Source organism: Amborella trichopoda, chromosome 7, assembly GCF_054954075.1.
Source record: "Amborella trichopoda isolate Santa Cruz 75 chromosome 7, AtrichopodaSantaCruz75HAP2 v2.0, whole genome shotgun sequence".
In the NCBI taxonomy this organism is placed as follows: Eukaryota; Viridiplantae; Streptophyta; class Magnoliopsida; order Amborellales; family Amborellaceae; genus Amborella; species Amborella trichopoda.
Genome location: NC_142342.1, coordinates 31,362,268 through 31,374,538, shown reverse-complemented (window position 1 = coordinate 31,374,538; position 12,271 = coordinate 31,362,268). Strand labels below are relative to the sequence as shown.

Sequence of the window (12,271 nt, the reverse complement as noted above, 5' to 3'; positions counted from 1 at the left end):
TATATATATATAGAAAAAAATTTTGTAAGCCAATGGGCTTACAAGAAAAAATGAGCCCAATGGCCTAGATTGAATCTGGGCCGATCTAACGATCAAAGATGCCTATTAGTATTTGAATTTTAATTTTTTTTACTAATCCAAATCACTTAAAATTTTAGATATGTGTAGATAAAAAAAAAGATGAATATTCAAAAAATATTTTATATTAAAAAAATGACCAAAATACGCCCATAAAATTTTGGGGGTATTTTGATTATTTTTTATTTTACAGATTATTTGTTTTTATATTTTTATTAGATGAGGTTTAGTGAGAAGAATATTCACCTAAAATTTCAAGTAATTTAGATTTGTAGAAAAAAAAATTAAAATTCAAACACTCTCGGCCATCGGATCAGCCCAGATTCAATCTGGGCCATTGGGCTGATACTATTCTGTGAGCTAGTGTTGTGAGCTAGTGGGTTCACCCTAGCATCTCCCTATATATATATATATATATATATATATATATATAGCCTAATAGCTCATATGAACATATGAGACCAACATCTCAGATTGAATCTAGGCCTATTTGACAATCACAGATGTCCGATAGTGTTTGAATTTTATTTTTTTTTACAAGTCTAAATCACTTGAAATTTTAGGAGCATGTTTATAAAAAATAAGTGAATCTTTTAGAAATATCAAAAAAATATTTTACATGAAATAAATTGACCAAAATATCCTGGAAACATTTAGAGGGGTATTTTGGTTATTTTGTTTTTTACGCAAAATTTTTATTTTTATTGTTATTTTTATTAGGTGCCTCTTGATGAGAAGAATACATACCTAAAATTTCAAATACATTGGATTAGTAAAAAAATAAAATAAAATTCAAACACTATCGGACATTCGTGATCATCAGATCGTCCGAGATTCCATCTGAACCATTGGGCTCATATGTTCATATGAGCTAGTGGGCTAATCTCATATATTTTTCATATATATATATATATATATATATATATATATATATATATATATATATATATATATATATATATATATATATAGGTTGATTAAAAGGACAGGTGGATTGGAATCTTTCTGTAGCAGGCAACTTTTGTCATTAGTGGATAGTGGAGGAGGAATCTGTCGACAACTTTATCTTTTATTTGGATAATGGAGGAAGAATCTATCGGTAGCTTTGTCTTCTTTTGTCGGTAAGGAATATTTTTACTCTTGCTATCTATTCAGTAGCTATTACAGATAATGATGTAAGAAGATGCTTGTAAAGGATGGGCGGGGTCAAGCCTCATATAGGATCTGTTTTTGGGAGCAACCATGGGCAGATTGGTCTTCTTCTAGTTCAATCATGAGATTTCTTTGGTCTTCTGTTGCCAATTCTGCTTCTTCTTCGAATATTTTCAACAATTGTTTCTCGAGTTCTTCTTTTGTGGCTTTTGGATTTTTCTTTCTTATCATTCGTATATATTCAGAAAGTTTATTTGGGTCCTCATAAGAATATGATCCTAAATTAGTGGGTATTGGCTTCATTTTAATATGGGTAGGTTATAAGTTATGATATACAAAGATATCCCACCATTTGATTGCAACTTGTTTTCCAATGCATGGAATGTATTCATAATTATTGTAAATATTCTCAGATATTGCAAATTTTCACTTTAATATCCAAGGAATTTGATAAAGAGCCATAAAATATAGATGGTAATCTATATTAGGGTTTTTACCATTATATTCAATGAATCTGGCTTGAGATAATTACATTGATTCAGGTAATATTTCGGATCCTGATCCTCATATTGAAAACCAATTTCGAAACCAAGTTTGAAAAGGTTCATTAACTGGCATTTTGAACTGTATGAACCAAGTATGAGAATTACAAGGATTTTGAAGGCACAAAACCTTATGCCATGCATCAACATATTCTGAAAATCTTTAATATTTATTTGGGAAGTCTGGAGATTTTAATCGTTTTGACCTAGATGGGTTTGCATCCCATTTATTGAAAGATAGTATTTTTCAAATCTGCAATTTTGAATATTGTACTATTTTTGTATTCTTCTGATAATAATGAGTAATCGATGCTGAATTAGTTTATAGGAGAATGACCTCATACCATTCTCTGGTCTTAATCCCATTAGATGGATTAAGATTATTGAGCAAATACATGGCTGCAACAGTATTTGGGTTGTCCATCAGGTGTTTATCTTTTATTACAGAATCAACAATAAAAATAGCGTCTTCATACTGAGATTTTCCAGTAGAAGATTTCTTATTTGGGATAGGTGATTGCAAAAACACTGGAGTTTGATTTAGGGAGTTTGCTGACTAGAGTATTCAGGGTAAAGATTTATTGGACTATTTGGGTTGTGGGTGAATAAGGTGAAAGTCTTACTATGGGTGATTATGAAGAGGCTGGAACTATATCCATTGGTAATTTGCCTTTACCTTTCTGGCTGTCTATATTTTTATTCTTATTAAAGAGTATTAGAGCTAATGATTGGTCTTGTGGGTCAAACTGATCCATTCTGTCCCCCTGCAAAAATTCACGAGTTAGAAAATCAGGAAGATCATTAGCAGTACCTTTGAGATGTTCAATAGTAAAGTCAAAGGAAAAAAGGATAGCTTGCCATCTAGCAAATATCTGTTTAAAAATCAAATTTTGCACATCTTTAAGTAAAATATCTTGGGCGGCTTTACAATCAGTTCGTATGAGAAAAGTGGTATTAAGAATGTCACTTTGAAACTTAGTAACACAATGTACTATGGCTAATATTTCCTTTTTAACGGAGGAATAATTCTTTTGAGTGGGATTCCATGCTTTCGAAGTAAATCGATCTAGCTGTTCAACATTTCCATTTTGTTGTTTTAATATTCTTCCTAAACCTATGTCAGAGGCATCACATTCTATAATCTTATATGCGTGTAGATCTGGTAAAGTTAAACCTGGTAATTCTTTTGCTTTAATTTTTAGTCTTTTGACAACTATGGTATGTTCTTCGGTCCATTTAGGAGGGTTTTTTTGTAGTCTATCATATAAAGGTTTTGCATCTATAGCGAGATTCTCATAAAAATCAGATATATAATTTAGACATCCTAAGAATCGTTGTAGTTTTTTTTTATCTAACATTTTATCAGGAAATTTATCAGCACACTGGATTGCTCTATCTATAGGTACAATTGTACCTTGATAAATATTATGTCCTAAAAATCTTATTTTAGTTTGAAATAAACTTACCTTTTTTGCAGAGACAACCAATCTTGTGTGTTTTACTGCATTAATAAAAACATTTATATGTTTAATACGTTGAGGTATATTTTTTGAGAAAATTAAAACATCATCTATATAAACTATCATAAATTTTAAATAAGGATTAAATACATCATTCATTATTTTTTGAAATTCTGATGGGGAATTTTTTATCCCAAATGGCATAACATTCCACTCAAATTGTCCAAAGGGAACATTAAATGCAGTTTTATTTCTATCTTCTTCTTTTATTTGAATTTGCCAATATCTTGATTTTAAATCAAATTTTGAAATGATACAAGCATTTATTTGTCTATCTAATAAATCCTTTTTATTTGTTATATGATACCTTATCCATTGGAGTGCTCTATTTAATGGTTTACAATTTATTACTAATCTTAGAACTCCTCTTTCTTTTTCCGCATTCTTATTCACATAAAATGCAGCACAGTTCCAAGAAGATGCACTTTTTCTAATTAAACCTTTATTAATTAAGTCATCTATTTATTTTTTACAAAATTCCAGTAATTTTGCATTCATTTGTATTGGCCTTTCTTTAGTAGGTATTTTATTTTCAGTAAAATCTGGTTCATATGGTAAGCAAACCATATGCTTCTTTCATTCCCAAAAGGCATTAGGTAAATCACTACATATTTCTTTTTCAATTTGGGTCTCAATTGAAATAATTTTTTCTTGGGTTTCAGGAAGAGATAGATTGTTTTCTACTTGTTTATATTTTATTTCTGTTTTAAGATAACAGAGAAATTTTTCTTTATTTTCTATATGATGTTTTCCGTTATTAATCTCTTTAATTTTTGGTTTATCTATAAATTCAAATTTGATTTATGACCATCTATTGTTGTTTCTATACCAGTAGTGTCTATAGTTAAAGCATAAAGAAGGCTTAAAAAAGTTGTTCATAATATTACAGCCTGGCTTAAATCTTTAACCATAATAAAAGGTGTTGTTATACAATTACCATTATTACAGACAATTGTGTCTGATAATTTATATTTAATTATTAATCTGCTTCCATTTGCAGTATTTAGAGCTTGTTTTGTTTTATCAAAATATTTGGTAGGGACAAGACCTTCATTGATACAATTTAAATCAGCTCCAGAGTCTATTAATGCTAAAGATTGAAAACTATAATCATTTTTTACTATAATTCTTATTAGAGTAAACCATTTTTGTGTAATGATTCTATTTATTAGATTCAAATTGTTTTCAATATTGGCCTCAGAAGGTTCAGAAGTTTATGCTATGGATTTATTATGAATATCTACTAATTGATTAAATTCTAATTCATCTGTGTCACTTAATTCTCCTGCTACTTCATTGCGAAGTTCGAAGATTGTAATCTTATTTTTTAATTGTTGTACTTCTTCTTTAACCTCATTGACTTCTCTTTTTAAATCGGATATTGTAGGTTCTTTACTAATTATATCCCTTTTATTGATTCTTTTTATAATTTTTGAAAAACTATATTCATCTGCTGATTTTATCAATGGTGGTGATTTATTTTTTAATTTAGCTAATGTTAAATAATGAACTATTACTTCTCTTTTTTCATTAGGGTCTACAATTTTCTCTATTAAATCTAATATGAAGTTTTCTTCATTAGTGAGAGTATTGCAAGAACATTCTTCCATTTTTTCATTATCTGTTTGATTTTCAAAATTACTCCATATTAAATTTTCATCTTCAATATAACCTATTAATGAACTATCACTTTCATTTGTGTCTTCAGTAGAACTACTATTTGAACAATAAATTTGTATTATATCATAGATTTTGTTTCTAAGAGTTCGTCTAGTATTATAGCATCTATTTTTCTTTTCATTTTGCATATGCTTTTATAATGTCCAACTTTTCCACATTTATAACATATTGGTAATTTCTTTTTTCCTTTTTTGGTTTTAGGGGAAACTTTTTTAATAAATTTTTCTCTCTTATTTTTCTTAGGTAATTTTTTGTCTTTTCTCTCTGTTTTATATTTTTTCTTTTTGTGTATTTTATTAGGAGATGCATCTATACTATAACCAAATTGTTCACAAAAATCACCTAGTTCTTTTTAACCAGTCGTCCTTTGTTTATCTAGTTGTCTTTTTAGTTTTAGGTCAGTGCATAAGGCTAGTCCTTCTGCATATATTTTTGCGGATAATTCTCCTAAAGTGATGATGAATATGGTATAATTCCTCCATTTTTATTTTCAAATCTATTTTTCACTTTTTCAACAAAAAGATAGGGTAAACCAGCTATAAATGTTTATTTTAAATGATCTAATTGACTATCTTCTCGAGTTAATAATCTTGAAAAGAACACGTCTTTATACCATTTATAATGAGATAAAGTAGGACATCTTAAATTGAAAAGTAAATCTTCAGATCTGGCTTCTAATAAAGCTGTACTTCCTACAAAATGAAGAGTAATCGTATATATGAGAGTATTAATTGCATCACTTTCACTGTATTATATATCTTGATTTTGTTCATTCTTAACTGTCCATTGTCTAGTATTAGATAAAATATTATTTTTAGTAGCGTCGGGTAAATGGAAATCCCATCATCCTCGAAGCCAACCGGTAAATCCACAAACAATAGCTTTGGCTCCCTCTTGGTCGTGATTTCTTGCTTGCATGCTGATGCATATATAGTCATATGTTTTATAGTATCCAATATTTGATGCTCAGACAGACCATCTATATTCCAGTTTATTATTGTTCGTCCAGAATTAGAAGTGGTGTGTGATATTAAATCTTCTTCAAATTGGATATCTACTGGGGTTGGTCTGGTATGATACATTCTTGCTTGAGCTTTGGAGATCTATTTTTTTTATTATTATTATTTACACTATCATTCTAACATATCCTAGATAAATTAACAGAACTAATATTACAAGAATAGAAAATGGAGCTATATCTAAAACAATCTAAGTAGTATAATTAGACTGAAGAAACTTGATACTAAAAACTGCTTTCAATTGCATATTAAAATTTTACAGATTACAGATTACTCAAACATACAGATTACAGATTACAGATTACTCAAACTTACTTTATAAATACCTGACTATCCATAAAAGAGGAGAAAAATAAAAAACAAAGGGAAGATTCTTACAACTTACAGATACAGTAACTGCAGAAAGCTCTCCACTCAGATGGACAATAACTAGGTACATTGTCTTGATTACAATCACACATTCACTCTTTAAAGAAAAGGAGAAAATAGATAAATAGATAGAGAAAGAGGGGAGGAAGAAAGATGGATTCTAGAGTTCTATGCTTCTGATTTCAAGCCTGCCTTCTTCATTTCGCTCTTCGTTCTTATATAGAGGCGGATTTCAAATGCTTCTTCTAATCAGCCTATTACTTTTACAAATCTCTTTACAGGTGGACGGTTGATTAAAAGGACAAGTGGACTAGAATCTTTCTGTAGCAGGCAACTTTTGTCTTTAGTGGATAGTGGAGGAGGAATCTGTCGGCAGCTTTAACTTTTATTTGGATAATGGAGGAGGAATCTGCCGGCAGCTTTGTCTTCTTTTGTTGGTAATGAATCTTTTTACTGTTGCTGTCTATTCAGTAACTATTACTGATAATGACGTAAGATGCTTGTAAAGGATGGGTCGGGTCAGGCCTCATACAGGGTCTGAGTTCAAACATAATAAATAGCTAAAAAATAAATAACCTCAAAAACTATTTTTTTAAAAAAAAACACAATCACAAATTTATAGCAAAGTATTAGAGGAAACACCAATATCTGAAATTACACAGCTAGCTTGCCTCATGGTCCATTTATAAATACATGGATAGAAAGGTTGATTTTATTTTCTAAATTTCTAACATTTGTCAAAAAAAAAAAATCAATGCAATAATTTTCACTAACTTGAGTGCTCTGCATATTAACATAATATCCTCAAATGAAAATTATAATAAATATTTATATAATAATATATTTGTAAATAATAATAAATATTATAAAGTTTCAATAAGTTTACATTTATGCATATTAATATTTATGATCATGTTAATAATTATGAATTTTAGTTTTCATAATAATATATTATGTTTATTAATTTCTTATATTAATTATAAAGTATAAATTAATTATATATAATTCATTGCCAATGAAGGATGCTAATATATTTAATTTATGTAAGTGTCATTGTACTATTATAATTAATTATTATTACCAAATGAATATTCTGCTAATCGATTAATTAAATATACAATTGTCATAATTCTATACAATACTATAGTTATGAAAATAAACATAACAATAATAAAATATTATTAATCATTATTCAAACTACTCAACCACAATTACTCAATTCAAACGATATTCCTCTTTATTTATAGGTCACATAATAAAAATTTAATAAATAAAATATAATTAGGTTAAGTGGCAAATGACATAAATAAATATAGTATATTATTTTCACTAACTTCAGTGTTCTGCATGTTATCATAATCTCCACAAATGGAATTATAATAAATAATTATATAATAATACATTTTCAAATTAAATATTATAAAGTTTCAATAACTTTACATTTATTCATATTAATATCTATAATCCTGTTAATTATTATGAATATTAGTTTCCATAACAGTATATTATGGTTATTAATTTATCATATTAATTATAAAGTATAAATTAATCATACATAATTTGTCATTACCAATGAAGGATGCTAATACATTTATTTTATGTAAGTGTAATTATACTATTATAATTAAATATTATTATCAAATGAATTTTTGGTTAATCAATTAATTAAATATATAATTGTATACAATACTATAGTTATGAAAATAAACACAACAATAAGAAAATATTATTAATTATTATTAAAATTAGTCAACCACAATTACTGAAGCCAAATGATATCTTCTTTATTTATGAGTCATACAATAAATTAAATTTATAAATTTAATAAATAAAATATGATTAAGTCAAGTGAAAAATGGCACAAATAAATATAGTATTAAACTACAATAAATAAAAGAAATACATTTTGTTACCTGATATTTTAAAAGGGTATTTAAAATTTGATACCGTCTAGAGATCTATGATTAGCTGCTATAAAAAAACAAAATCAGTAAATACTATTATCATTATTCGAATAAATTAAATTTATAAATTTAATAAATAAAATACAACTAAGTTAAATAGAAAACAACAAAAATAAAAATAAATACTACAATAAATAAAAGAAACTCATTTTGTTACCTAAACTTTTAAAAGGATGCTTAAAATTTGACAGCGTCCACATATCAATGATTAACTGGTATATTGGCCATAAATCACAATCTGACAAAAAAAACATATTAAAATTAAAATAACACAAAATAAGATAGAAAATAACAAGAGAGACTTTAGAAGGGAATAAACCTTGAGAGAGAGAGAGGGTGCATGGAGAGAGAAAGGGAGAGAGCATCAAGAAGGAGAGAGGGGAGAAGGGAGGAGAGGAAGAGACATTTAATGAGAGAAAGAAAGAGATATTTACGGAGATATTGAGAGAGATTTAGGAGAGAGTGATGAGTGAGAGGGAAGAAAAAAATGAGAGCGGAAAGAAATTACGTTGATACTTAATTTGAGGAGAGATATTGTTGGAGAGATTTAAGGAGGTGGGAACTTTTAGTTTGAAACTTTTGAAATCAGAGCCAACAATTGAACTATTTTTTAGAAAGAGAGAAAATAGGGAGAGGGACACGGGTCATAAAAATAGGACAAGTCTCCTTCTCACTTAATATATAGTAGATAGATAATAGTTTCTACACAAAGGAGAGCAAGATAAGTTGGTTGAAAGATTAGAGAGAAACTTGGTTGAAGGGCTAGGGAGAGAAGTATGCAATTATATTGTAGATGCATCAATTTTTGTTTTTAATTTTCATTTTGGTTTCTTGAGGTGTATGTATAAACTATATCTATTGCAAATTTTAGGACTCAAAAGCATGACCAATCAAGAATGCAAGAGTTATTCATAGAGTATGCAGTGTCTTGATATGTTCTGCACCACATTTTTAGATCAACTACCATATGAATACTTACACATTTTGCTTTTATGATTTAGAGTAATTATTACCAATTTCATTATCCATCAATTAAAAAAAGATAGGACATGTCATGGGTAAAAACATGAATGCGGCACGGAGGGAGTAAGTATCACAAATAATAATGTTGTGCAGTATATGACCCACTTAAGGCATATAGTGGAATCCATAGCATAAACATGTTGCCCATGCTGCATAAAAATAACTAAACATGTAAAAACATTATATTAAACTAGGAGGCTCTTCATTTGGCTCATAGCTCAGGTTGTACACCGCAATATACTCGGAATAAGACAAAGCAAGCATCTACAAGTAGTTAGTCATTGTTTATATTTTGATTTCATGCAATAGTTATATAAACCTATCTGCTTTCTTACTAGGCTTTACAAGATTATCTAAAAAACTTTAGCTGAAAGGCTCAAATGGGTGCTTTTGTTGATGAATTTAGGTCCTTCAACAACTTTTATACGACAATAGGTTAATAACTGGTAGCATTGTTAATGCCTAGGAATGTATCCATGCGAGATTGTTGAGTGGAGAACTACAGGTCTTGTTGCAGTTACATATGGAGAGACTTATGATTGAGCAGAATGAGATGTTTTAAATAAGATTATGGGTTGCATGGGATTTGGACAAAAAATAGAGGGGTTGGATTTTGGGCTGCCTATCTAGCGCTCATTTCTCGATATTGATTAATGGCTTCCTTAAAAGCTTTCTTTTTTAAAGCATCAAGGGGGATTAAGCTGGGAGACTCTCTATCTATTTTTCTCTTTACTTCAACGGTTTAAGCATTTAGCATGATGTTAAGGAATGTGGAGGGATTGAGACATTTTAAAGGCTTTAATGTTTTTTTTAGTTGCCCTTATACATCACATTTGCAGTATGTGGATGACCGATTGATATTTTGTGATACAAAGATGGACCAGATAAGTAACATTATAACTTTTTTGAGATAATGTGAGATGGCTTTGGGTTGAAGGTGAACTTTGGTGAAACATCTTTGATGGAAGTGGGGCCTAGGAGTGAATTGGTGAACTTTTCAGCTTCTTATATGGGTTGCCTTGTAGAAAAATTTCCTATCAAATATTTGGGTCTACCTGTCTTGAACTACCGACTACCTAGAGCAACGTGGGACTCAGTTTTGAAAAGATTTAGGTTAAATTAAATATGTGGAAGACTAGATTTTTATCTATATAGGGCCGAATAACATGGATCATGTCTTTCTTGGCATATCTTCCAATTTATCAAATGACTCTCTTGAACATGCCTAGTGTAGTTATCAAAGAGATCGAGAAGAGGATGAGAAATTTTTTTTTTGGTTAGTTTGGATAGAGCTTGATCTCTAAAGATGGAAGGTGCCTTGGTATTAGAAAGATGAAGCTTGTCAATAGAGCATTATTAGCCAAGTGGTGGTGAATATCTATATAAGGTGACGAATAGTTGTGGAGGATAGTGCTCGTGGCAAAGCATGGTGAATAATGTAATTCACAACTTATTGAAAGAGGAAGAGTAGCAGCCTTTCAATCTCATATATGGAAAGGTATTATGGCATGTAAATTGATTATTGAAAGAAATATATGTTAGATGGTAGGGAAGGGGGATAAGATTTCATTTTGGCATCACAAGTGGATTGGAGACAGGCATTTGAAGACTCTTTTTCTATATTTATTTTCTAAAGTTAACCACCCTATGGACAAAGTCATTGAGATGAACGAGGGGCTTGAACAAGGAATGGTATAGAGGATAGAATGCTCTTGCAATAGGGTCTCAGACTTAGTTCTCGCAACTTATTGATATTTGAAGCGGCTGGATGATGTTTATATTGTGCAAAATGCAAAAGATGAGGTGTTTTGGGAAAGAGAATATGATGTGAATGTTCTTTGTTAAATCAACATATCGCTTGTTATTTCATGGTCATTTAAGATGGATGGAACCAAAAGTAAAAAAGATTTTGAGAATACCCCATTCTCCATAAAGTGCAAGCTTTAATTTGGATTGTGATGCAAGGGAGAGCTGTTAATGTGGATTACCTTGAGAAATACAGTAGAATTTTGGTTAATATTTGTTTGTTTTGTAAGAATAATGGGGAATTATCTGAGCATGTCTTTTATTTGTCCCATTTGGGAATGGGCTTTTTAAAAGATGGGGATTTCTATGATACTGCCACGAAAACACAAATAGTCAATCAGCTGAGTTTGCCCTGTTTGCCTTCAATAGGGAAGATTTTTTTTATATAAAGAGGTTACAATTATTATTATCCATCAATAAATCAGTTAGTTATCAGTATATGATTTTAAATTAGGCTTACAACACAAAAAACATTCTCAAACTCTATGACACAACAGCTATCCAATTTGACACATGATGGCAAGAGGTAGTGCAACGGTAAATGGTCTCATGATATCCAGTCCAAAAGCATGAACCATGAAAAAAATGAAACAATAAACCGTTCGGGTCGTGGCCCCACCGTTACCAGAGTAGAGTTGAGTTCAACATGATGTTTTCTAGTAGTCCTGCTCTCTCCACCATCGACCATCAATCATTCAATGGATGGCGATGACTCCGAGTGTAAGCTTTTCTCGTAGTCCTGAAAACTGTAAAACATTTTTTGCACGTATTTTATCGTTGGGTACGACCCCACTTACTCTCCGCGCCCCTCTGCGTCCCTCTTTCGCTCTCTCAACATGCCTACAAGTGCTTCAGTGCTATTCTGTTGCCCCCATTTGAGGCTCACTTTGAGACTCTTCAACGCCCTCCCCTTCAGGTTTCGCAGTATCCGCCCTCTCTGTGCTTCTCATGCTTCATCATTCACTTCAGGGGGTAAAATCCTCATTCTTCTTCTCTCTGCAACCTTTTTAGTGCTTTCTTTCAAATGCATGGTATGTGCTCTGAGATTGCTTATAGTAATCTCTGCAACTTTGTTATGGAAGTTTACTAGGCTTGGATTGTTTGAGTCCTGGAGACTA

The 12,271-nt window shown here is 30.2% G+C and overlaps 1 protein-coding gene across 5 annotated transcripts in view; it reads left to right on the top strand.

Moving 5' to 3' along the window:
• The first annotated feature begins 11,958 nt into the window (after positions 1-11,958).
• The window catches only part of LOC18426518 (histidine--tRNA ligase, chloroplastic/mitochondrial), a 59,078-nt gene continuing 58,765 nt past the window's right edge, over positions 11,959-12,271 (top strand). For all 5 annotated transcript variants that reach the window (XM_088872548.1, XM_088872547.1, XM_020662534.2 and 2 more), the window contains exon 1: positions 11,959-12,125. In XM_088872548.1, the coding sequence (XP_088728674.1) occupies positions 11,990-12,125 (136 nt within the window). In that variant the 5' untranslated portion in view covers positions 11,959-11,989. The remainder of the gene's footprint in view (positions 12,126-12,271) is intronic.